This window comes from Schistocerca cancellata, chromosome 5, assembly GCF_023864275.1.
Source record: "Schistocerca cancellata isolate TAMUIC-IGC-003103 chromosome 5, iqSchCanc2.1, whole genome shotgun sequence".
NCBI classification, from domain to species: Eukaryota; Metazoa; Arthropoda; class Insecta; order Orthoptera; family Acrididae; genus Schistocerca; species Schistocerca cancellata.
In genome coordinates, this window is record NC_064630.1 from 619,645,863 (window position 1) to 619,670,785 (window position 24,923).

Sequence of the window (24,923 nt, forward strand, 5' to 3'; positions counted from 1 at the left end):
ATTCATAACACTATCCTTGTATGGGACTTCTTTCAGACATCACAGGCAATCATAGGCTGTGAAAAATCAGAGCCCAAGATTGGCAAAGCTTCTCCAAGAATCACACAGAACAAAGATTACTCTGGGTGTTGTTTGCCACTGAAGTCATTGCTATCCCACCATCGTCCGTGACACAATTTCTGGTCATCAACTGAAATGCTAAGTTAAACTGTCAAACTTTTATTGACTGCAAAAAGCTACTCAGGCACACAAAGTATACTTGCCACCATTGATCATGAGCATTTTAGGTGGTCAAGGACAACTTTGGCTCACTAATGGTCAAGAGCAGCCACAATTCATGCCTAAAGGCATGTGTGCAGGGACAGCCAAACCGATCCAGGAAGGACAGCTTAGAGTCATTGACTAAGAACTGTGTCTCATTGCCACTACAGATGATACAGGGGAGGAAGCTACTATCAAACTGCCAATAAGATCTGGTCTGACCAAGGAACAATGATGATGAGTGATAGCCATTTTGCATTAATTTTTGGATGCTTTCAGGTTTGGAGTGGAGAAAAGACAGACCAAGAGGCTCATGGTAAACACCATATCAACTCTGGAAATCATCCACCAATTAGCCAGCACTCATATGAGTGTCACTAGCTGAATGATGGGTAATTTGGAAGGAAGTGGGGAAGATGCTGCAAGATGACATCATTGAACTTTCAAACTGTTCTCGGCTCTCTCATGTGGTCCTTGTGAAGAAGATGGATGGGACTGGCATTTCTGTGTTGACTACCGATAACTGAACAAAATCACGAAGAAAGATGTTTGTCCACTGCAGTGCACTGTGTACACTTTAGTCTGCTTGAACGGAGTAAAGTATTGATCAACTATGGGCACACACACAGGCTACTGCCAATCAAGATAGCCAAGGCTGATGGGAAAAAGACTACCTTCACAACTCCTGGCAGCCTCTATGAGTTTAAAGTTATTTTGTTTGGATCTCAAATGATGGACAGCCTACTTCAACACCTTATATCAATGTTCGCAACCTTCCTAAGATCCTTCTCCTCCCACTGTTATCAACATTATTGCCTAGATAAACTTTACAATGAAAAAGAATTTTCTTTCAATACTTTAATTTTTAAAATGACGAAAGGTAAGTGACACTTGGTTTTCATAGGTGTTTTATTAAACCACAAACTAATGAGTCAATCAGGCAATTGGTTCTACTTATTACTAACAATCTCTTTTAAGGAATTATGAAGCAATTCTTAGTTTATTATGAGTGCTATCATCAACTCCTCCTAAGAAAAGAAAGGTAATTATCCATATTGAGAGCAGATACTTGTTATAGAACATGCTTCCTCTGCATCACTCATCTCATTAGTGACACTTGCTTCACCCATAACTTGAACCTCCAATTACAAGCAACCGAGTTAAGCTGTGTGGCCTAGACTAATTGTTTAAAGATCACTTAAATGCTGAAGGTCTTGTTTCTGAATTAACAGATATTTTAGGACTTCAGGCTGCCAATGCTTCATGTCTGAATACTGCCAATAATAATAATAATAACAATAACAATAAACATCGATCCCGTGGAGGCCCGGAAAAAGAATAGGCCTCCGGTATGTTCTGCCAGGCGTAAAAGGCAACGAAAGGAACAAACCACTAATAGGGCTAACCCCCCTTTTAGTGTGATTAGTTGGTTCAGGACAGAACTAAAGAAGCCTCGGACAAGCGCCGTCATGGTCGGGGACGACGCTTGAACCCTATGCCCGCCCACAATGGTAACGACACTGCTAGCCAACTGGAAAATGATTTAAATCCAAATAGAGGTGTTTTGCAGGATATGCTTCCTGCAACCACCCTAGAAGGAAAACAAAGACAGAGGATGAGATGGTCAGATGAAGTTAATTGACACCTCATGTTCTGTTATTACCAAACAACAAACCTAGGAACCAACATAACTGGATACAGATCACAAGTATACACAACATTTATTACCAGATACCCAGAATTAAAATTTTTAACAGAACAACTAGCTGATCAGATCCGTGTAATAATAAAAAATAACAGGATACCCCAGTCAGAATTAGAAAACATCAAACAACAAGTACAACAAATACTGGAACAAAATAATGTGCAATCAGAAGAAGAAGAAAATACAGAAATGGACTCAAACATCCCAGAGCAAACAAACAAAGAACAACACGCATCAATTAAACAATCAGAGGAAAACGAAATCTTAAGACAGCCACCAGAACAAGCACAAATAGAACACGAAGTGACACACATGTTAGATATAGAAGAAAAATTTCAGCTGACATATATAGAATACAAAGACACAAATACAGACATTAGACCATTCTTGCATAGACCGCCAAATAACCCACAAGTCGAAACAACAATAAAAACTATCAACACAATCATACACAACAAAATAAATGAAAACACAACTATGGAAGAGTTACAACTACTGGTTTATATAGGAACACTCACTACACTAAATATGCACTAGGCAGAGATCAGAACCAACCAACACACAGAAGAAACCCAGAAAACCAGCATGGCAACACAGGCTACAGATCAGAATGGAAAAACTGAGAAAAGAAATCGGACAGCTAACACAATTTATAAGAAATGAAATGTCAGAAAAAAAACGATAAAGGTTAGGTAAAATCTCACAACAAGAAGCGATAGAGCAATTAGATGAAAAGAAGCAGAAATTACAAGCATTGGCCAAATGACTGAGAAGATACAAAAAAAGTGAAAATAGAAGGAAACAAAACCAAACATTCAACACAAACCAAAAGAAATTTTACCAGCCGATAGATAGCACACACATTAAAATAGACAATCCACCAAACATAACAGACATGGAACACTTCTGGAGCAACATATGGTCAAACCCAGTACAACATAACAGGCATGCACGGTGGATACAAGCAGAAACAGACACATACAAGATGATACCGCGGATGCCTGAAGTGATAATTTTGCAACATGAAGTCACCCAAGCAATTAATTCTACTCACAATTGGAAAGCCCCTGGAAAAGATAAAATACCAAATTTCTGGTTAAAGAAGTTCACCTCAACACATTCACATCTAACTAAATTATTTAACAGTTACATTGCAGACCCATACACATTCCCTGATACGCTTACACATGGAATAACTTATCTGAAACCTAAAGATCAAGCAGACACAGCAAACCCAGCTAAATATCGCCCCATAACATGCCTACCAACAATATACAAAATATTAACTTCAGTCATTACACAGAAATTAATGACACATACAACACAGAACAAAATTATAAATGAAGAACAAAAAGGCTGTTGCAAAGGAACACGAGGATGTAAAGAGCAACTGATAATAGATGCAGAGGTGACATATCAAGCTAAAACTAAACAAAGGTCGCTACACTACGCATACATTGATTACCAAAAAGCTTTTGATAGTGTACCCCACTCATGGTTACTACAAATATTAGAAATATACAAAGTAGATCCTAAATTGATACAGTTCCTAAACATAGTAATGAAAAATTGGAAAACCACACTTAATATCCAAACAAATTCAAATAATATCACATCTCAGCCAATACAGATTAAGCGTGGAATATACCTAGGAGACTCATTAAGTCCTTTCTGGTTCTGCCTTGCTCTGAACCCACTAGCCAACATGCTAAATAATACAAATTATGGATACAATATTACTGGAACATACCCACACAAAATCACACATTTGCTATACATGGATGATCTAAAACTACTGGCAGCAACAAATCAACAACTCAACAAATTACTAAAGATAACAGAAGTATTCAGTAATGATATAAATATGGCTTCTGGAACAGACAAATGTAATAAAAATAGCATAGTCAAGGGAAAACACACTAAACAAGAAGATTACATATTGGATAACCACAGCGACTGCATAGAAGCGATGGAAAAAACAGATGCCTATAAATATCTAGGATACAGACAAAAAATAGGAATAGATAATACAAATATTAAAGAAGAACTAAAAGAAAAATATGGACAAAGACTAACAAAAATACTGAAAACAGAACTGACAGCAAGAAACAAGACAAAAGCTATAAATACTTATGCTATACCAATATTGACCTACTCATTTGGAGTAGTGAAATGGAGTAACACAGACCTAGAAGCACTCAAGACACTTACACAATCACAACGCCACAAATATAGAATACATCACATACATTGAGCAACAGAAAGATTCACATTAAGCAGAAAGGAAGGAGGAAGGGGATTTATTGACATAAAAAACCTACATTATGGACAGGTAGACAATTTAAGAAAATTCTTTCTAGAACGAGCAGAAACTAGCAAAATACACAAAGCAATCACTCATATAAATACATCGGCTACACCACTGCAATTTCATAATCACTTCTACAACCCTGTAGATCACATAACATCAACAGATACGAAGAAAGTAAATTGGAAAAAGAAAACACTACATGGCAAGCACCCGTATCATCTAACACAGCCACACATCGATCAAGACGCATCCAACACATGGCTAAGAAAAGGCAATATATACAGTGAGACGGAAGGATTCATGATTGCAATACAGGATCAAACAATAAACACCAGATATTACAGCAAGCATATTATTAAAGATCCCAATACCACAACAGATAAATGCAGACTTTGCAAACAACAAATAGAAACAGTAGATCACATCATAAGCGGGTGTACAATACTAGCAAATACAGAATACCCCAGAAGGCATGACAATGTAGCAAAATTAATACATCAACAGCTTGCCTTACAACATAAACTTATAAAACAACACATTCCCACATACAAGTATGCACAACAAAATGTACTGGAGAATGATGAATACAAATTATACTGGAACAAAACCATTATAACAGATAAAACAACACCACATAACAAACCTGACATCATACTCGCCAATAAAAAGAAGAAATTAACACAACTAATCGAAATATCCATACCCAATACAACAAATATACAAAAGAAAACAGGAGAAAAAATTGAAAAATACATCCAACTGGCTGAGTAAGTCAAGGACATGTGGCATCAGGATAAAGTTGACATTATACCAATTATACTATCAACTACAGGAGTCATACCACACAATATCCACCAGTACATCAATGCAATACAGCTACATCCAAACTTATATATACAACTACAGAAATCCGTAATTATTGATACATGTTCAATCACCCGAAAGTTCCTAAATGCAATATAACATATACCGTACAGTTAAAAGGAAGTCAAACTTGATCAAGGTCCACGTCACTTTCCATTTTTGACCAGACATAACGTCTGAGGAAAGAAAGAAAGAAACAATAATACAGTGTAGTGCCTGCATGACTGTAATAACCATTACATAGTTACAGTAGTGTTGTTAATTAGTTAATTTATTGAAACTTCCTGACAGATTAAAACTGTGTGCTGGACCGAGACTCAAACTCGGGACCTTTGCCTTTCGCGGGCAAGTACTCTACCAACTGAGCTATCTAAGCACGACTCACGCCCCGTCCTCACAGCTTTACTTCTGCCAGTATCTCGTTTCCTACCTTTCAAACTTTACAGAAGCTCTCCTGCAAACCCTGCAGGACTAGCACTCCTGAAAGAAAGAATATTGTGGAGACATGGCTTAGCCACAGCCTGGAGGAGTTAATTTATTGCTGTGAAGTGAATAATGAAGCTATTTATAGTCTGTTGCAAAACTACCTACAACTCAGAGAATATATTTTTATGCGATATTTAAGCATAAGTGATATATATGTCTCAATTTACTGTCACCGCCTCATAATACAAAGTATATGAGCAGTAAGATGTCAGTGAGAAAGATAATGATCATACGTACATTTAGCAAACTGCAAAACCCACAACACTGTCATACTTTAATGCTAGTGTTTGAGTAAATGTAATTACTGTTAACTTATGCAAGCAGTGTTATAGTCTGACAAAATATTGCTAACAGTAATGATCTTTTGAAAATAATTCAGTTTTGTGGCTGAAACACAATTGAACACTTTTGTTTTTACCCCTTATAAAATTACATTTTATCCCTCAGGGAGCAAATTACCTACAAGATGAGAACCACTGCCTTGCATGGATGTTATGTCTTTGCTATCTGGATGACATTATCGTTTTTCAAAGAGATTTTAATAACATCTAAGCCACCTGCCAACTAGGTTGAAGTGTGTTCAGACTACAGAATTCAGTCTGAACATGAAAAACTGCCTATTTGTCACCCAGAAATAAAAAACCACCTAGTCAGTGGTAATGGAGTCTATCCCAGTCCACAGAAAATAAGAGCAATCACAGATTTTCTGACTTCTCTGCACATTCTTCATGTAAGGAGTTCTCTTCAGATGTGTATGTATTACCGTCAATTCATAAAAGACTTCTATACTAAGGCAATCCTTTGTAAGAAGCACTGCAGGGAGGTGGGAAATTTTCCTGGAACAAGGAGCAAGAAGTTATATCTCTATCTACCTACATACTTTGCAAACCGCCATATTTTGCATGGCAGAGGTTATCCTGTACCACTACGAATCATTTCCTTTCCTGTTCCACTCACAAATAGAGTGAGGGAAAAAGACTGTGTACATGCCCCCATATGAGCCCGATTTTCTCTTATCTAATCATTGTGGTTCTTACATGAAATGAGCTATCCTGGTCCATCAAGAGGCACTAACAACTTCTCCAGTTCTAGCACTTTATGACGAGAAAGCCAAGATAGAATTTCCCAGTGACACCAGCAGTTTTGGAAATGGGAGAGTTCTAGTTCAAATGTAAGAAGGTGCTGGAAAGGTGATAGCTAATGCTTCCAGAGTACTCTTAAAGTCCAAGATGAACTACTCTAAAACCATGAAAGAGTGCCATTGACTTTGTGGTGAGCCACCATTCTGTCACAGTGGTATTTAAAAGTAGACACAAACAGAAGGATGCCAACTGCCCTTCAAGGTATGCTTTGGAGGAACACAAATGTATGGACGAAATTTCAGTCATCAGTACATTAAATGACTCTGCTGCTGAACGGAGGGAAGGTCCAGCCACTGTAAAAAATACTGATGATGGAAGTGAGTGCCACAATTACCTCCAGAGTGTCTGGTACCAATCCTGCCTGTGGCAGCACCATTCCACCAAACTGGAGTCGACCTCTTCAGGAGCTTCTCAAAGTTGACAAATGGGAATTGATGGATAACAGTCTGCTGTCACTACCTCACCTCTTATGCTGTCATCAAAGTTGTGATGACTGCTGATGCTCCAGAAAGTGTAAAGTTTGTTGCAGAAGACATAATTCTGAAGCACGGAGCATCCCATGTGATGATGTCTGATAACGGAAAAGATTTCAGTCGAGATTAGTATCACCGATAATTTCATCTTGGAACATCAGCCACAGGATGACGAATGCCTACCATCCAGCGATGGATGGCTTCGCAGAACACTTTAATAAGCCACTGGCAGATAGGTTCTTGTTGTATGTTGAGGTAATTTCATGTCGCAACATCACTACAGAATGATGACTGCCTATCATCCAGAGATGAATGGCTTCAGAGAACACTTTAATAAGCCACTGGCAGATATGCTCTTGATGTCAAACAGAGGGATTGGCACACAATACAGCCCATCATGACATTCACTTACAACACAGTGAAGCAAGACACTAAAGGCTTCATATCATTCTTTCTGCTCTATGGTTATGAGGCTGAAACAACTATGATACACTGTTTATGTTTCGACCAGATGATATTCAGGACAACTACATGAAATGCTTCCTCACCAAGGCCAAAGAAGCAAGACATCTGGATGGCATATAGACCCTGGACACTCAGGAAAAGGGCTGAGAGCACTACAGTTCCAAGCACCAACCAATGCGATACAGCCCAGGAATCTTGATTTGGATTTTTATTCCTGTGTGGAAAGCAGGACTATCAGGAAAGTTACTGAAGTGCTGCTTTGGGCTGTATCATATCCTTCATCACTGCTTTATGTCACAAATGAAGTAGAGACTGTTCATCAAAAAGACAAAAGTGCAGAGACATTGTCCATGTTCTCCATATGAAGCCCTACTACAACCCAGAGGCACATATTGATGATGGGAGGTTCAAGGAAACTGAAGACCCACTCATCAGTCATGAAGCTTTGACAGAAGGAGCTACCTTCGATGCTCATCGTAGTGAAGAGGATGTAACTACATGGCTCTAAAGCCAAGATCCACCAGTGCTACTGTACAGAGAACCACTGAAGATATATAAATCCTGGGTGCTGTACTTGGCTCCAATGAGGGCTTCCCAAACAGTGGGTCCTGTTTTTCGAGGAAAAGGAGCAATGTCGTGAACTCTGGGAAATGCATTGTGGTGCAGTGGTTAGCATCAGTGGCTGGCTTGCTGTGAGTCTCCAGTTCAAACCCAACCACCAACTCTTATTTATTATCTTGCATTTATCCTACATGGAGGGTTCTTGAAATACCTTATAACTGCGCTCTTCATCCAGAAGATCTGTTCTATTGTGGCTGAACACTGGCGTCGGTAACAAAGTGGTTTCACTTGCAAGTGTTCTATTTCACTGATGGCTCTGCCTTCATATTTGGACTTGATTGTGGTTTTGACATGACAACATTATGTGGTATTTTAAACTAGGAGAAACTTATGTCGAACTTGAGATGATAGATGTGGGAAAGAAGGCAGTTGGCAATTCAAAAGAGAGAAGAACAGAGTGAAAATAATCTCCATAGAGATATAGTTTTCCATATTAGTACGCATTCTTGCAGTAACATAACCTTTGATACACACCAAAAAGAATGACCTAATTTCAAACGTCCATATTTGTTTATAAAAACATACTACAAACTTGGAATGAATTGCGAAATAATCACAAAACCATAAAGTTTTAGCTAAGCTATTACAAACAGTTTATGTGTCTACCAGCAGCAGCATGAACAACATTTAGACAACTAAATTTAGACAACTAAAATGTAGAAAATTAATCAACAAGAATATCTGCAAGTTACATAATCTATTTTACAGCATGTGGTGTTTCTAATTTATATCATTAAAAGATTTAAACTCTGTTCTGTCAGTAAATAAAAGCAGTTGTTTCAACCTCTGGAACATTAAGTGCATTGTCAGAGGATAACTACAGAAGCAGACTTTTAATTTTCCATGTTAGAACATGTAAATTACATATTTACAGAGAATATAATATTCTGGTGACAATCTACATTATTTACTTCATGAAGATACAATGTAGTTGTGAGACTTGTTTGTGCATCTTAAAAATAACAGTGCAGTATCACTGTTAATCTGTAGTATAAAAGAGTGCATATGATTAGATACAGTTGTATCTGGTCTGGTGTGTCTAACATTATCCACAAACTGAGTATCTGTAATGTAGGCTACTGGGGAAATACTAGAGTTTCCATTTTTTGCACTACCACTTTCATTGTAGTATGTTGCCTTATACATTAATTATTACATTTTGAAATACAAAAATATATATTTTGAAAAACTGTTTAAGAAGCTTCTGCAGGAAAATCTAATACATTCAGTCATTGATTGAAAAATGTTATTTTATGAACATACATTAATCAAAAGCATACTAAAGTTCATAACAAAACAGCAACATACCTGGTTCATTCGCTATAGACAATTGCACATTGTTCCGGATATTTGGGAAACTTGTTCCACCATTGTTGAGAGGATTTGAGCGTGTGGAACCATTTCGTTGCTGAGGTAATTCATTGGAGTTGCTTGTTGACATCTGTGACTGTAAAGCCATTGTATATGTGTTATTATTTGCTCATTTAGAATTTAATATCAAAAACAGAATGTTAACAACAGATGCTCTAACTGATCAACTGTTATTAGGGGCAGCAGACAAACACAGAATTTTCATTTTTACTCTGTGTAAGGTGAGGATAAAGATGAAGAATGAAAGGAGAGGACAGTGTAATCAAAGCATTATGAAGATCACTGTGAAACACCAGAATAAGTTTGATCAGAATGAAGCATAAGCATTTAAAGAGATTCAGTTTCCAGAGAAGGGCAGTATGTTACAAATTTGCTGACCAGACAAAAATAAATAAATTAAGCTTATCAAGGCCATTTCACAAATTGCTAGACTAGTAAAAAATAAATATGTTGGGCTTCTCTAGAGTATGAGCTGTGAAACAGGAATACAAACTGTCATCACAACTGCCACCTGACACCTCTATCCCCTTGCATTCTATTATTTGTAATTCCTAAGGGATTTACCAATGCAGTTATTGTGACCTGTAATGTACTTCAGTTTCAAACATGTACAGAAAGCAACTAACAGTTTTTTGTCTTCATATGATCATAAAAGTAGGCTTGTTCAGTTCCAGTAAAAATGCTTTTCCATTAATTGCTTTGAGATGAAAGCTTTCTTAAGGTTGGTTTGTTTACTACTTGCTTCAGAATAATTACTGACTCCTCTGCATCATTTTCAACACCATTCCATCAAATAAGAATCTCTTCAGTATTTAAAAAATGGTCAAAAGAAAGCAAGATCAGGGTTTCACAGACTATCGACAATGACTTCGGATTGAGGAGGGACTGGGAAAAAAATGGCTGTTTTTCTTTCAAAGAATCCATTACAGCATATGCTTCAATTGATTTAAGGAAACCACAGGACACCTAAGTATGCAGTAGCAGCAGAAATAGTAGCCATTTCACTTCCACAGAATGTATATGCACCAGGACAACTGGGAAATCCAGGAAAAAGTCAGGAATTTTTTAGAATTCAGGAATTTGTCACTGTTTTAGTTTTCAGTTAAATATTTGCCATTTTGGCTGGTAAGAACAGATACTCTAACAAAGAATTTTTCTTAAGTCCACTTATGCAGAATAATTCTGCAGCAATAAAACATTAACAAGAAAATAACAACAAAATAAAACTTTATTTGCAAAGAAAATGTGCCATTTACACTAACAAAACACGGCGCACACACAAGCATCTGCCAATAGCAAGCTCTGTCAAAGGCTTCAGGATGAAGACTACACAATACTTTGTAACAACAAACTGTTTTCAATCAGTGTGGTGTCCTAACTGTTTATATTTCTAACAGGTCACAGGAAAATGGTGGTTTCAGAAGCACTACTTTCAAGGTAAATTTCCTTTATGCAAGATGAATTATGTTACATCTGAGAATGTGTGATGAATTGCTTAAATCATGGAGTGTATAATTATACACTATAAATATAAAATATAATTATCCTTCCAAAAAACTATGAGATGAGTTCTTGAGCAATTTCATGCATAACTGGCTTTTTTGTGGAAGAGCTGAAGTGCTTGAAAGAACATGTATTCAGCCAGGTAACACATGAAATGTTTGGTGCACAGCAGTGAAATTTATAATAATGTGCTTGTTAGAAATATTTCGCTGCTGCAATTTAAGCTGTGATCTTAGGTTCCTGCCTAACCACAACCTCAGAAAAACAGCAAAAAAATTTTGATGACCAACAGTGTAAGTGAAAGCTTTGCTTTTCTTGTAGCTATACTGTATGTATATTTAAATCATGAACTTTTCCTAATAACTGATGTTTCTATTGGCTAACTACATCAAACATCCTCTGCTCTTTACTGTCATTGGCTGGTGAGATGGTGTGAGAAGAGTTATGATGGACTGGCAAGAGCATATCATGCAGCATGTTGTGACTTGCTGATCATTCAAAGCGCCGCCGCGCAATTACGCGCGTCCTCTACGTGCAGCGCTGTCTGCCAGCCATGCAGCAGCTGCGCCACCTAAGCGGCCAGCCGAGCAGCGGCCGCTAGACTGGGACTCAGTGCTCATTCGAATGCTAACGTTTACACATGTCTTGCTTGTCAACTTACTCTGTGACTTATATGTATTGTGTCGTTCTGAAATATATGTGTTAAACTTGACGTTATAACAATTGGCGACGAGGTAGTGGATTTTTCCTTTTCACCATTGACCCACAGGGTTCCATGGCTACTGTCGAGCAACTATTGTAAAATCTCCTTGAACAGCAAACGCTTCTAACAGCGGCGATTCGCGATTTCACCCGGGGCGTTTCTCGTCGTTGGCTATACCTCCTTTTCCTCCTTACGACGAGACGGTGGAAGACTTGTCTGATTATGAAAAACGTCTTCGACAACACTTCTTGGCATTTCATGTCACGGACGAACAACCATGTAAGTCTCTGTTCCTTTCCTGGATTTCACCTCAAATGTATGGGTTGTTGTCGCAATTGGCTCCTTTGAAGGATCCTGCGTCTTTTTCCTTTGCTGAAATGTGCTCACTTCTGTCTGTCTATTTTCAAAAGCAAATGCATGTGGTAGCCTCTCGTGTTGCCTTTTATCGTTGTCAGAAACAGCCACATCAATCCTATCGCGCTTGGGCTGCTGAACTTCACAGCCTCAGTCGAAAGTGTCAATTTGTTACTGACGTTCACAAAGAAGCCTATGCCGATTCCATGGTACGGGATGCTATTATTCGGTCGGCGCCCGACAAAGAAGTTTGGCAACATGCCCTTCAGTTGGCGAATCCAACAATAGATGAAGTTCTCTCCATTGCGCAGTCTTTTGAAATTTCTCGCTCCGCTGGGGCACAAATAGAGGCATGGGGTGATGTCGGGGAAATACAACCTCTGTGCGCTGTTGACGACGCGTGCGGCACGTCCCCGCCGGCCGACGTGGCCGCAGTGCGCTCCCACTCACACACTCTGCCTAGCCATAAACAACCAGCTAAGAAACTGCAGCAAAACCCCCGGCAACTTCCATCATGTCCACAGTGTTTTACGAAACATTCACGCGAGGATTGTCCCCAATGTTGAGCTGTGTGTCACAATTGCAAAAAGAAAGGTCATATGTCTTCCATTTGCAAATCCGACCGCATACATGATGTTCATGAACATGACGCTGATTCTGATTCTGTGTTGTCTGTCAATTGCACTTCTTCCCTTTCAGGGAAGTTATTCCTCACTGTTCAAATCCTTGGTTGAGATGTTCGCATGCAAGCGGATACTGGTTCTGCTGCCACTATAATTACTTCTCAGACGTATCTTCAGTTGGGTTCTCCACTCCTGTCACCTGTCACTCGGCAATTATGGACGTACAATAAACAGAAGATTTCTCTCTTGGGACAGTTTAATGCTGAGGTATCTTACAAATCCATCGTTCGCACTGTTCCCATATTTGTGGTCGACCAGAGCAATGCAGAAAATCTTTTTGGTTTCGGTGCCTTTCGCGTTTTTGGGTTCTCCATAGATGACTGTCAATATTGTCTCTGATGCTATTCCTTATGCTCAAGTGGATTCCTTGTCAACGACATTTTCGTCCCTTTTTTCTCCTGGGTTAGGCCGTGCAAATGACTTTGAAGCTCATATCATGCTCAAACCCACTGCTCGGCCTAAGTTTTTTCGGACTCGGCTCATTCCTGTGGCCCTTCGTGATTGGGTAAAACGGGAGTTGGATCGTCTCACTACTTCAGGGGTCTTGCTTCCTGTCACTTCCAGTGAGTGGTCCTCTCCTGTCGTTGTCGTTGCTAAGCCAAATGGTGATATTCGTCTCTGTGGCGATTTCAAAGCCACTGTAAATGCTCAGTGCCTCATCGACACTTACCCTATGCCCCGTCCTGAAGAACTGTTCACTAAACTTGCTAGAGGCCAGTACTTTTCTAAAATTGACCTGTCAGAAGCTTATCATCAACTTCCTCTCGACACTGCTTCCCGGCAGTTTCTGACCCTTAACACGCCATTTGGCCTCTATCAGTACCAACGCTTGCCATTCGGGGTTGCTAGCGCCCCTGCTCTCTTTCAGCGATTCTTGGAACAATCATTGTTCCCTGTCCCTCGGTGTATCAATTACATGGACGACATTGTTGTCACTGGCTCCACCACTGAAGAACATCTTCAAAATCTCCGCACACTTTTTCATGTCTTACAGACTGCCGGTCTTAAGTAATCTTCAGAAATCACAATTTTTTCAGGCATCTATCACGTACTTGGGGATTTAACTCTCTCGGGATGGTATTCGTCTGCTTCAGCAAACTGTTACTGCAATCGATGCCCTTACTCGCCCTACATCTGTTAAGGAACTGCAGGCCTTCTTGGGGAAAATAGCATACTATCACAAGTTTTTACTATCTGCGGCTTCGGTGGCTCAGCCGTTGCATCGCCTGTTGCATAAAAACGTGCCTTTTCACTGGTCCGCATCATGCAAAGTGGCTTTCCAGAAATTGAAGACTATGCTGAAACAGGCCCTGTGCCTGGCTACTTATCGACCTGGCCAACATCTTGTTCTTGCCACAGACGCCTCTCAATATGGGGTCGGTGCAGTCCTTGCGCACCGTTTTTCTGACGGTTCGGAACAACCCATTGCTTATGCCTCCAAAATGCTCACGGATGCCCAACAAAAGTATTCTCAAATTGAGAAAGAAGCTTTGGCCATTATTTATGCTCTTCGTAAGTTTGGTGTTTTTCTCTATGGCTCAAAATTTCATCTCGTCACGGATCACAAACCACTTGTTTCCTTGTTTCATCCATCAACGTCACTTCCCGACAAGGCTGCACACCGCCTCCAGCGTTGGGCTCTTTACTTGTCTCGTTTCAATTATGAGATTCATTTCCGGCCAACGGCTCAACATGCAAATGCTGATGCTCTGTCTCGCCTTCCCATGGGTCCTGATCAGGCATTTGATAGGGACTAACTTTTGTGTTTCCAACTGGATGTTGCCAAGCAGCGCGTTGTGGACGGGTTCCCCATCACTGGGGACAGGCTGGCGGCTGCTACGGGTTCTGACCCTACCCTCTCCCGGGTTTTATGCTGTATTCAGAAGGGTTGGCCAGATTGCCCGTCTGCTAAGACTTCTGATGCATTGCGGAACTACTACGATTTGCGCTACCGCCTCACGGCTAGGGATAGTGTTATCCTCCTCTCCACTGACAATGCTTCACCGCGTGTTGTGGTACCTGCGTCTTTGCGTGCTTCGGTCTTGCGCCTCCTTCACCAAGGGCACTGGGGTGTGTCTCGCACAAAATCTCTGGCGCGCCGTCATGTGTACTAGCCTGGCATCGACTCTGAAATAGCACACATGGTCACTGCCTGTGGCCCTTGTGCGTCACAGGCCGCTGCCCCGAAGTCATCCTTGTCACCGTGGCCTTCACCTGAGAAGCCCTGGGAGCGCATTCATGCTGACTTTGCGGAACCCTTTTTAGGTACTTGTTGGCTCCTCGTAATTGACACCTACTCTAACTTTCCTTTCATTGTCCGTTGCACGTCGCCTACCACCGTGGCAACCAACAGTGCTCTCGCCCACATTTTTTCTTTGGAAGGCCTCCCCTCTGCTCTTGTTACTGATAATGGTCCGCAATTTGCCTCTTCCGAATTTGCGGATTTTTGTGCTCGTCACGGCGTTATGCATGTCACGGCCCCGCCGTTCCATCCACAATCCAACGGTGAGGCTGAACGACTGGTCCGCACATTTAAGGCTCAGATGCGGAAGCTTCTGACTTCTTCTGCTGCTGATGATGCGCTTCTCCAGTTTCTGGCGTCTTACCGTTTCACCCCCATGGGCGACCACAGTCCGGCTGAGCTCTTACATGGCTGACAGCCCCGAACGCTACTTCATCTTCTGCGGCCTTCCACCTCACGGCCACAGGTGCCTTCACTTGGCCGGTTCACCGCCTACGACCTCGTCTGGCTACGGGGATATGGCAGACGGCCAAAATGGAGCCCGGGCCGCATATTAAGACACCGTGGCAGACGCCTGTATGAAATCCAGACGGACACGGGTGTTGCAGTGCGTCATTCGGACCAGCTTCGGCCTCGTGTGCCAGCAACGCCTGTTCTGAATGCCGCTACACCACCTCTGGCTCTACCTGACGCTCGGGATCTTGGCATCTCTTAATACTCAGAACGCAGCCCTCTCACCGTTATCGCGATGCCAGCACAAGAACGGACGCCACCAGGAGACGTGCCCATGCAGGAACCGGATGGCCATCCTCTGTCAGAGCAAATCTACTTGCCTCCTCCTCCAACGGACGCCGACACGTCGCCCATTTCTCCTGTCATATCAACTGGACTTGCCGCAACGGGCAGATTGGTGCACGGGGCCCCAGCAGATTCGACCCCTACGTCTCCTGTCATCTCGACCCGTTATCATCGGGGACACTTCCGTCCGTACGGGAAGCCTCCTCCTCGAGACTTTACGGCGAGTCAAACAACGCCTATGGACGTTAGCCATCTCCAGGACACCTCCATCATGACCAGTGCAACAATTTCAAAGGGGGGAAAGTGTTGTGACTCGCCGATCATTCAAAGCGCCACCGCACAATTACGTGCGTCCTCTACGTGCGGCGCTGTCTGCCAGCCATGCAGCAGCTGCACCACCTAAGCAGCCAGCCGAGCAGCGGCCGCTAGACTGGGACTCAGTGCTCATTCAAATGCTAACGTGTACACATGTCTTGCTTGTCATCTTACTCTGTGACTTATATGTGTTGTGTCGTTCTGAAATATATGTGTTAAACTTGACGTTATAACACAGCACAATATCCATTTCAGTGCTTCAAAAGCTACTGTGCTGTATTTGGTAGAATGTATATTTATACTTTCATAATACCAAAAAAAAATGTTGCCTTGCATGAAAGATCTTTCCAAAACATACAACCTTTACCATTCAAAGGATTGATACATTTTACAGCTCGAAGGTGAAGTATATTGTCACTTAAAATGGAAAGAAATGTACTTTGACATAGGGTATAGTGTACTGTCATCTGGGACAAAGTGTATTCTCACCAGGGAAAAAAAGAGTATTTTTAACTAGGAAATCTGGGAACTTCTTTTCCTTGTCCACATCCTGCATCCATTCCTAGATAAAGGTCTCCTCTAATCTTTGTCATGCACTACAGTCTCCAGATATGTGTGCCCATGCTGCTCCAGTTGTCATCCACTCACCTGCCACAAAATCATCATCTTGGTATTTCCTCACCTTTAGGAATCTAGCAATCAACTTCTTCAGTTCATCTATCACCTACTTGCACAGTGACATCTACACAGTCATAATTATGACCTCCATTCCCATCTGTTTCCTGATCTATTTGATTGTTTCCCACCTCTTCTGATAATTCCCAACATGCATTTCACTGAGAAAGGTGGTGCAGTAGCTAGCACACTGGATTCACATTTAGGGTAGTGCTTGTTGAAATAACCATCCATATTTAGGGTTTCTGTTGTTTTCCCAATTTTCTTATGGCAAATGCCTCCATCCTATCTTCAATTCAAACTTCTATTCATCACAATACATAAAACCCTGTCACTGACTGTATGTTACAACCTAACATTCGCATTTATTTATTTATTTATTTACTTTTAACATGCCTCTGTCTGTTGCTTACTGAGCATCCCTCAATTTTTGAATGTCTCATTCCAAGAAGTCAAAACTAGTAATGTATTACTGAATGTAAACTTTCCTTTACTGTCACATTGGAAGCTATGTTTGGAAAACTGTATTTAGTTTATCAAAATCACTGTAGTCCATTTTACTCTTCTGTTAATTTCTTCTGTTGCTCATCCAGTTGTTTTCTTCAGCTGCATTCTCATTAGCCAGTTCTATGTACTCATTTTTAATTTCTAGTATTTATCATTTGCTATATTACACATTATTTTAGTCTTCTTAGTACCGATTTTCAATGCATTTTTCAAATATTCTGCAGTATGTCGTCCATTAACTGAAGTTTTTTCTGTACTTGAAGTATAAATTATAATCTTCCATTTACCCTTTAACTGCTCTGGACGTGTTAACGCGCACGCCTTTGTACGTGTCCCTGTGTGCTCTGAACGTGTTTACGCGTGCCACCAGTCCTTCTACCTGGTATTCTGAACGTGTCTGGTAAGTGCAACAAACATGCACAGCATTACAATATGAACTAAATGGTCTGTAAATTAGTCTAAAGAGCTGTAGCAATCATTTGTATGTTATAGAGTGCAAGAATATTTTACAGGTATATCTTACATTTGGTTGAATGAACCAGGAACCTAGTTTGTTGTGTAGTCTGTGAAACTGTATTAACCTATTCCTTTCACACTATTTGCCTCTGAGATAAAAACTCTTGCACTGCAACAATTGGATCAACATTTTCAACACTATCTGAGAAAGCTGTCCAAGTTAGTTACGTCCATCTCTCATCTGTGTGTACAATTATCTGTCAAACAATTTGTCACCTCCATACAAGCCCCCTCACTCTTTAACCACTCACAGCTATTAGACTGCAACAAAAATCAGTGACACTACATAAAACACATCGTTTGAATCATTCATTGGTCAATAATCATACAAAAAGACTGAAATTTACAGAGTTTTTGGACAATGTCCTTCTTCAAAGCTGACAAAAACACTAACACAGACAAGACCATATTCTCTCTACTGGCTACTGTGGCTTGTGTCTTTGTTCTGACTGGGTTAGACTTTATGTTGGATGTAGTTGGTGAGAGAAGCAAGAAGGGGAAGGAAAGTGAGAGATGGAGGGAAGTGGGGCTGATAGCTAGGTAGAAGAAGTAGCAATAAAACGGGACTGGAGTGTTGCACTGGTGAGCCCGTCCTAATGCACTGATGCAGGCAAGGGAATCTGCATATGGCATACAATGCCATGGAGGAGCATGTTAAGAGGAAGGTGAGTTATGGGGTGGGTGGGGGTAGGGGGGGGGGAGAAGAGAAAAAGAACAGATGAAGAGGGAGTCCATTAAATGAACAGTAGCTATGTGGATGGAATTTATTGGAGTAAGGTGGTAGACATGAGACAGTAATGGAGCTGGGTGATACACCAGCACTAGTTGAGATTAAGGTCAGAAGGACTGCAGTATCAAAGTATGTGTTACAAAGACAATTCCCATCTGTGCGCTTCAAGCAACATTGCGTTGTAATGGCAGGGAGGGCTTAACACAGGTTTGCGACAGCCATGAAGTTGAGCATATTGTGCTCAGCGGTGTGTTCTAACACTGGATGGTCAACTTTGTTCTTGTTCACAGTTTGATAGTGGCCAAGCACTCAGATAGGCATTTGGTTGCCATGCTTCCATAAAAGGCTATAAGGAATTATAGGAGAGTGGGCATATGACATGACTATTTTCATAGGTGGATCTGCCTCTGATATGTTATAATATGGATGTAATGGGACTAGAATAGGACATGGTGTAATCAGAGTGTAGGACAGCTCATCCACTTATCCTTCCAATACAAACCATCTGGCAAGAGACTGAAAATGGGCATGGCATAAGGTTGGACCACAATATTTTATAGGTTGGGTGGGCAGCAAGAATAACACTCTGGGAGAAGTGACAAGGATTTTGGGGGGAAATGGGAAGGATTTTGGATAGGTGCACCTCATTTCCAAGCAGGATGACAGGTAACAGAAGACCTGGGAGAGGATGTGATTAAGTTTTCCCAATCTTGTCCTACTCTCCCCACACTCCCAGCACTGATGAGAATGATTACAAAGGTATCACATTCAATACTGAACCTATGTCCAACCATGATGTATTTTTTTTTCAAGGATATACTTCCTTTTCTAGCTGTCTATGCCATCCACCCTACTGATAATAGCTAACTCAACAAATAAACTCCAGCTCAAACCTCCCTGCAACTGTGAGCTTTCTCCCCTTGCACCCTGTATTGTCTTAAAAGGTAAATACAGCATTTATTTGAAAGTATAAAAACAAACTGAGTTTATTGAATGTAACAGTTTATTCTATGTTTTATCTCCAGATAATTTTTAATTTTTGTTGATTCATCAGTGCACACAAAGATGATTCTCCTATTTCCAACTAAAAAGTTAAGCTATAAATTTGAGGACCAGTGATAAATAACTTGCTGAATTTTGTGTCTATGGTCTTATGTATTTATTTTCATGTTCTGATTGGGATTATGTGTTACTATTTTTTTATCGGTCATAATACAGGTTTGATGTGGTCCATTGCAAATTCTACTCATGCCAAGCTCTTCATCTCAGAGTAGCACTTGCACCCAACATCATCAATTATTTATTGGATAAACTCCAATCTCTGCCCTCCCCTATAGTTTTACACTTTACAGATCCCCTAAGTACCATGATACCCTGACAACTTGCTACATGTCCAATCATCATGTCTCTTCTTCTTGTCAATGTTATCCTGATATTCATTATCTGTTAAAAAAGAGAGTGCACGTGTGTATGTCTCGAATCTCGTTCAAAACCTTTGGATCAGTTTCAGCCAGATTATGCACAGAAACAGCATGCATCTTGAGTATCAGCGCTGTGGGATTTATAATCTCCTAATACCAATAGGAACAGAGATATGGGCAAAAACATGTTTTTCTGCCCCTGGCATATAGGCTGCCCTACACAACAGGCATGTTGTATGGGAACAGTATCAGCCTGCTACTTCAACCTCCATTGCAGAGCAGCCTACATGTCAGGGGTAAGAAACAGTTTTCTGGGTCCTGACATGTAGGCTGTCGTACATGGCAGGTGCTTCGTAGTAGTAGTATCAACCTGCTTTACAGAAATTTATTTCAAGGACTAAATATCCCAATGAGTGTGACTGGGCACATGTTGAAATCGGTAGAGGATGGTCTGGACAGTGAGAGGGGGAGAGGAAAATGGACAGAGGAAGTGGAGGAGGAGGAGATGCATGAGGTGGGTGGAAGGTGTAGAAGGTTAGTGAGCAACAGAAAAGGAACAGGGGTAGGTAGAGATGGACAGAGAGATGGGGAAGAATGATACGGTCAGAGAGGGGGTGGAGGCAATGGACCATGACAGGAGCAGGAGGAGACAGACAGATAGAGGTGGAAAGATGAGGTGGATGGACAGAGGGAGGAAGAGGTGGAAACAGAAAGGGAGGGGTGTGCAAAATATGTGTTGAAAACATACACAGGCAAAGCCATGGGCAGAAGTCTAGTAACCAATAAAATGTCTTGAGCACTTACTGATGGCCGTGTTTGATCAACATCTGGTGAGGGACTGCTGCCAGGTGATGAATCTGCTCCTTGTTTCATAGAATCTAGCACTTCTTCAGCAATCTGACGACCAATTTTGCTAGCTTCTACATGAGTACTAATGAATCGTTGCATTTCTCTGTTTCCATTTGCTGCAATAAAGCAATCAACATTGAATTCTGATTGTATAACTGACAACTTATTGGTACTACTACTTCAATATATTTTGAAGATGGAGTTTTTTGTGTATCTCTTTCTCTATTTCTTCCTCTCTACACTGCATAACATCTATTACACAAAAACACTGTTTTAATACTTACATTGTGTGAAGAAATCAAAACCACTATGTGAGTGGTTTGTCCCTTCAGTCTGTGGTATACTGCTTTCAACAGTCCGAATGTCAGACCTGCAATAATTTACTGGTGTTATTTATCATATACATAATCAACTGAGAAAAACTTAAATAAAGTGATTGCTATATAGATGTGAAGTACTGTGTGCTTCATCTTCTTTTTAACATATTTGCTAGATGTGTTGTGCCTTCACAAACTGTATGAGATTGTAGTCCAAATATAGTTACATATAAATGCAACAGAAAACAGTTATATTCAAGTACTACATTTAGTATTACCAGATTTTCACACAGCTAATTTGTTCAATAACAAAGTAGCTCAAAAATTCAACAGACTTGTTTAACACATGGTCAAATGTAATGATGAAAGACTGACTAAAAATACCATGCTACAGCCTAAATATTGAAACTATTCTGTGTTCACGGTAACTTCCTGTAATTTCTCTCTCTCTCTCGCTTTTTCTTTTTCTTTTTTAGTTTCATTATTATATAAAAGACTGAGGAAAAGTGAACTGAAAGCAGTAAAATGGTTATGTTGTTAAAGGTGCATAATGAAATGGTACAGAGATAAGTGGATTTGGCTCTATTTGACTCCCTCACTGAGAAATAGTGAACAGGGGATCAATGCCAGTTTCTTGCCCTTGGGGTGGGAAACACTTGTTGCAAATGGAAGTACCAATAATAGTCAACAGTATAGAAATACAGAAGGCATTGAAAACAATGTCATTAAAGCCACAAAAGTATGACCACAGGAAGTGCAGTTAGAGTGAGGGGAGAAGAACTGTGCAAAATATAGTTATTAATGCAATAGTTAATAAACTGAAATCAAGAATTAATAAACTGAAAAATGGATTGAAGAATGTGTCAATATAAATAACAAAGTGATAGAATTATTCTTCTCACAACTGAAGGAAAGACAATACCAGTCACTGTTGTAATGACGTAAAAGTCCATATTACAAGAGGAGTATGTTACAGGATCCAAGAATAATAATATATGTGGAAGGCTTTGAAAATCTGGTAGTCATAGAAGACATTATTGCTGATATAATGGATGGTAAATCATACTGTATTCCATATATGGATGCAGACCATAGCCTGATAATGTTAATGGTTGGCTGAAAATCATTTCGATAAAGGAAACATTGGAGCATTCAAGGAAATGGCACACTAATAAATTAGGTTCACAGTGAATGCTCCTAGCATGGGAGTGTTGCTGTTGGCGTACAGTGTACCAATGTATTCTGCCTGTTCAGTCTTCTAAAAAGGATTCAGAATCTTTTCCTAACCTTTATATTTCATGTGACTAAGAGATGTGTCTTTCTTTTAATGTTTTGAAATTTAAAAAAAAAATATATTATACGACATCTACTACCCAGCTATTGTTTTATATATTTCATTACTACATAATTAACACTCACAGGAATTTTACCACAGGGCAGTGATTTGTTAATGTGAAAGATGCAAAACTGCACTGTTGTTTAGAGTCCATGTCAATGTCAAGTTTCTGGTTGGCCTATAACTGCCCAAAAGTCAGAGGAAGGTAAGTGCATATTACTTTCAATATGACCAAGCCTAGTAAAGTACTGTGGTATTCAAAACAACACTGAGCACAACTGTACCTAATTATAGCTCAAATGAAATAACTTTATGACATACAGATTAGAATGGTGCAGAGAGGCGGAGGGGGGGGGGGGGCAGTGATACCAATGTGCAGCTAGTTAATGAGTTTCATGTTCCATTGATCATTTTGCACAATAAATAGTTATGACATGGAATGAGTCATTTTACATTCACATTGCAAATTAATTTGTAAATATGCCTATGTGTTGAACATTTAAGCTTTTTTTCCTTAATATACAGATGTGACTGAGTAACTCCTACCCACAACCTACATTACAATAATAGAAAAATTCTTCTATGGAATAGAAGCAGCTGTCAAGAAGAGACTTTTTCAGTTAGTTTTCATATTTTACTTTGCTTTGCTGTATGTCAGACATTTTATATCACTGGGTAAGTGATCAAAATTTTTTGTTGCACCACTGTCCACCACTGTTGTGCTAAAGATATCCTTAATGCGGAGTAATGAATGTCATTTCCCCTTCTGGTAATGTAATTATGTACATCATTGTTCCTTTTGAACTGCAGCAGATTATTTATAACAAACTTCATAATGGAGTAAATATACTGTGAATCAATAGTCAGAATGCCAGCTCCTTAAACAGATGTCTACAAGAAGATCATAGGTGGGCACCACATACTACCCTCATGGCACATTTTTGAATTATGAAGACTTTTTTTCTTATTTCGTATGACATTATTGAATGAAAATATGCAAACTATGTAAGCTTACTGATTTTTGTCTCCAAGAGTTACAATAATTCTAAGTGAAAATGTGGCTGAACCAAATTGCTTTAGGTGTTCTAGAATATGATTTTTCCACTTTAAATTCTCATCAATGTGGATACCAAAGAATTTTGAAGTTTCAGCTCTATCTACTATTGTCTTCCATGCGTTATACTTATTGTTCATGTAGTGGAGAACTTAGTATATTGCATGCTTGGACTAATTACAACACTAATATCATCTGCTAAAAGACCTAATTCTGCTTGTAATTTACATATATGAAGGAAGAATAGTGAACCTGAGATTGAGGCTTGGGGAACCCTGTAGTAAAGTTTTTCTCCCAGCCATCCACGTATGACAAAGCCATATACATCTACATCTACAGTCTGAAAACCACTGTGAAGTGTGCCATTGTACTAGTTATTAGGGTTTCTTCCCAATCCATTCACATATGGACTGCAGGAAGAATGATTATTTAAATGGCTCTATGAATGATTTAGTTAATCTAATCATGCCCTCATGAACCCTACATGAGCATACATAGGAGGTTGTAGTATATCCCTAGAGTCATCAGTTAAAGCTGGTACTTGAAACTTTGTAAGTAGGCTTTCTCCGGATAGTCTATGTCTATCTTTAAGAGTCTGCCTGTTCAGTTTCTTCAACATGTGACACTCTTCCAAGTGTCAAACCAACCTGCGACCACTCGTGCTATGTTCAGTATGCCCTGTGATCCTATCTGGTATAGGTCCCAGACATGTAAGTACTACTGTAGAATGGATTGCAAAAGTGATTTTTAAGCAATCTCCTTTGTAGAATGATTGCATTTCCCCAGTACTCTGCCAATAAGCTGAAGTCTGTCACCTCTTTCACCCATCAGTGAGCCAATGTGACGATTCCATTCATATCCCTACAAAATGTTACATCTAGGTATTTGCATTAGTTGGCCAATTCCAGCTGTGATTAACTTTTTTGTGAAGTACATAATTTCACATTTCTGAACATTTAATGCAAGTTGTCAATCTTTGTACCACTTTGAAAGCTTATTGAGATCTGACAGAATATTTATGCAGCTTCTTTTGGACAGTACTTGATTATAGATAACTGCAGAATCTGCAAAAAGTCTGAGGTTACTATTAGTATTATCCTCAAGGGCATTAATATACAACATGAACAGCAAGGGTCCCAACACACTTTGCTGGGGTACACCCAAACTTACTTCTACATCTGACAATGTCTCTCCAGCCAAAATAACCTGCTGCATCAGCCT

The 24,923-nt window shown here is 40.0% G+C and overlaps 1 protein-coding gene across 2 annotated transcripts in view; it reads right to left on the reverse strand.

The window, feature by feature from the left end:
- LOC126187631 (protein cycle) overlaps positions 1-24,923 on the reverse strand; it is a 948,550-nt gene that overhangs the window by 4,088 nt on the left and 919,539 nt on the right. For both annotated transcript variants that reach the window (XM_049928830.1, XM_049928829.1), the window contains 3 exons: positions 21,280-21,365; positions 20,951-21,111; positions 9,637-9,775 (listed from right to left, as the gene is read on the reverse strand). In XM_049928830.1, the coding sequence (XP_049784787.1) occupies positions 9,637-9,775; positions 20,951-21,111; positions 21,280-21,365 (386 nt within the window). The remainder of the gene's footprint in view (positions 1-9,636; positions 9,776-20,950; positions 21,112-21,279; positions 21,366-24,923) is intronic.